General features: G+C 61.7%; 1 protein-coding gene across 1 annotated transcript in view; it reads right to left on the reverse strand.

Moving 5' to 3' along the window:
- The window catches only part of LOC104083991 (low-density lipoprotein receptor-related protein 1-like), a gene marked incomplete at its 3' end in the record, with an annotated part of 5,436 nt that extends 3,405 nt beyond the window's left edge, over nt 1-2,031 (reverse strand). The window contains exons 1-6 of the mRNA XM_009587675.1: nt 1,870-2,031; nt 1,449-1,641; nt 1,236-1,308; nt 855-925; nt 637-765; nt 46-165 (exon numbers count right to left, since the gene is read on the reverse strand). Of these exons, the coding sequence (XP_009585970.1) occupies nt 46-165; nt 637-765; nt 855-925; nt 1,236-1,308; nt 1,449-1,641; nt 1,870-2,031 (748 nt within the window). The remainder of the gene's footprint in view (nt 1-45; nt 166-636; nt 766-854; nt 926-1,235; nt 1,309-1,448; nt 1,642-1,869) is intronic.
- Between the last annotated feature and the right edge of the window lie 276 nt (nt 2,032-2,307).

Raw genomic sequence — 2,307 nt, forward strand, 5'->3', positions numbered from 1 at the left:
TTGATTCCTGGCAGGGGCGGGCTGGGAGCCAGCCAGCCTGCTTACTGTTACACGGCACTTCGTCCGAGTTGTCCCCGCAGTCATCCACGCCATTGCACCAGTAGCGGCTGGCGATGCAGCGCCCGTTCATGCAGTGCAGGTAACCCTTCTTGCACTTGCGGCTGTCTGCAAGGGAGGAGGAGGAGGTGAGCACGAGGGGAGGGCCGGCACCCCCGGGTGTCTCAGCTCCTCAGGGACCCTTCAGCAGGGGAAGAAACTACACAGGCAGGATTAGGAAACAGGCTCCCTTGTGCTGTGCTGGCAACGTCGCAGGGTTAAGCTTGGCCTTTGCCCAGCAGAGACCCCTCCTGGCTGAGGAGCGAGGGTTGCTGCAGCCCCCACTGGGTTGGCTCAAGGTGTCCCATTCTCCAGCCTGCCCCGCAAAACTGGAAAAGGTCTGGAGCCCTTAAAGCCTCGCCTGGCTGGGCCCATCTCTGGGAGGGCAAGAGGGACTGCGAGCACTTGAGGGACACAAGAAGACGCCCAGGAGTCCTGGCTCCCTTTGCCGAGCAGAGCTGACAGCTCGAGCAAGGTGCCTGCGCGTGCCAGGGGGTGCGCGTATGTATTTGAGCAAAGCAGCAAGAGGAGGAACCTTACTGCAGTAGGACTGCTTCTCATCGGACTTGTCCTTGCAGTGGACCACGCCGTCGCAGGTCCGGCTGAAGTCAATGCAGTCGCCGTTCCCACACTCAAACTCGTCATGCACGTTGCAGGTGGAATTCAGGGCTGGGGAGGGCACGGGGAACGTCAGCTCTGCCAGGCTGCGACCGGCCTCTCCTCCTCCCCTTCCCATCCCCATCAGCTCCCGCTTCCACCTCCCCTCCACCTTTGCAGGTGAAATCCTCCTGCAGGACGCGCTCGCCGCGGCAGGAGCAGTTGACGTGTCCTTTGGGCGTGAGCAGGCAGAGATCCTGACAGCCACCGTTGTTCACTCTGCACGGGGACAGCTCACCTAAGAGAGACGGAGAGCAGTCACACCAGGGACAGTCTCAGCAGTCGCTTCCCCTTGTCCTCTCTGCTGCGGAGAGGAAAAGTAGGGGTACCTCCCCAAGCTCTTCAGATGGGGCTATGGGGAATGCATGGGGTTGGGGGCATCCAGCCTCCCCAGATCTTGCAAGGAGGATGCCCTGGGAAGAGCACAAATGGGGCAAATTCTCTTTCTCTTCAGCCTGCACAGGGTCTGGAGACGGACAGGCCTTGGCGCGAGGGTCCCGAAGGGGCGATGACAGGCCAGGAAGGACGGCGGGATGGGTTCCCCCTTCCCCTGGCCTGCAGACGGGGAAGAGCAGCGCTGCCTGGCAGGGGGCTGAGCCACCTGAGAGAGGGGGCAGAGGTCTGGCAGAGGCGGGGGAGCAGAGGCCCACGGTGGCGAGGCTGCGGGTAACTGGTGGGGCGTGGGGCATCCTTACAGCTGTCGGTGTCGTTGGCCACGGCAATGATGCCCATGGGCTGCTGGGGGATGTCCACACGCAGAAGCTTCATGTCGGTGCCCACATACTTGTTGGCTCGTTGCACAGCTCTGCGCACCCAGTCCGTCCAGAAGATGTAATCGCCGTAGACAGCCAGGCCAAAGGGGTGCACAGGCTCCGATTTCAGGATCACCTGCCGGACATTGGCAAACCGTGAGCACGAGGGAACCTGGCTGTGGGACGCAGCCCCCAGCACCACCCCAAACACAGCCCATCCCAGTGTGTCTGCCCCAGGGGAAGGCCCAACTGCCCCCGTGCCCCAGGAACAGCTCTGCTTTCCTCTGACAATGCGCCAGTCCCAGTTTTGACACTTGCTGCTCTCCTCCCCCATCTCTGCCTCCGGGGCCGGGTCTGGACTCACGTGGCGGTGGGAGCCATCGTATTCACAGCGTTCAATTTTGTCCAGTGTGGCATCAGAGAAGTAGATCTTCTCGGCCTTGTGGTCAATGGCCAGCCCATTGGGGGTCCGTATGTCCTGGTCAATGATGATGAGGACGTTGGCACCAGAGAGGGTGGCACGCATGATGCTGGGGTGCTGCTCATTCCAGTTGGTCCAGAACGAAGGGAAGAGACACGCAACGCCTTTGCCACCACAGCTCTCCGCCACGTATGTGTTGGCTCAGCCCACCCCTCTGTTGCTGTGGGCCTTCCAGGGACTTTGGGATGGATGGGACTTTGTCCCCACATAAAAAGGAGTGGGAGGGGGATGACTGAGGCCACTGCAGCCGGCTGGTACCAGCCAGCCAGAGGAGGGGATGGGCAGGGTTTCTGTCTTTGCTTTGGGGCGCTGAAGGACGTG

Source organism: Fulmarus glacialis, unplaced genomic scaffold (genome assembly GCF_000690835.1).
Source record: "Fulmarus glacialis isolate BGI_N327 unplaced genomic scaffold, ASM69083v1 scaffold40351, whole genome shotgun sequence".
NCBI classification, from domain to species: Eukaryota; Metazoa; Chordata; class Aves; order Procellariiformes; family Procellariidae; genus Fulmarus; species Fulmarus glacialis.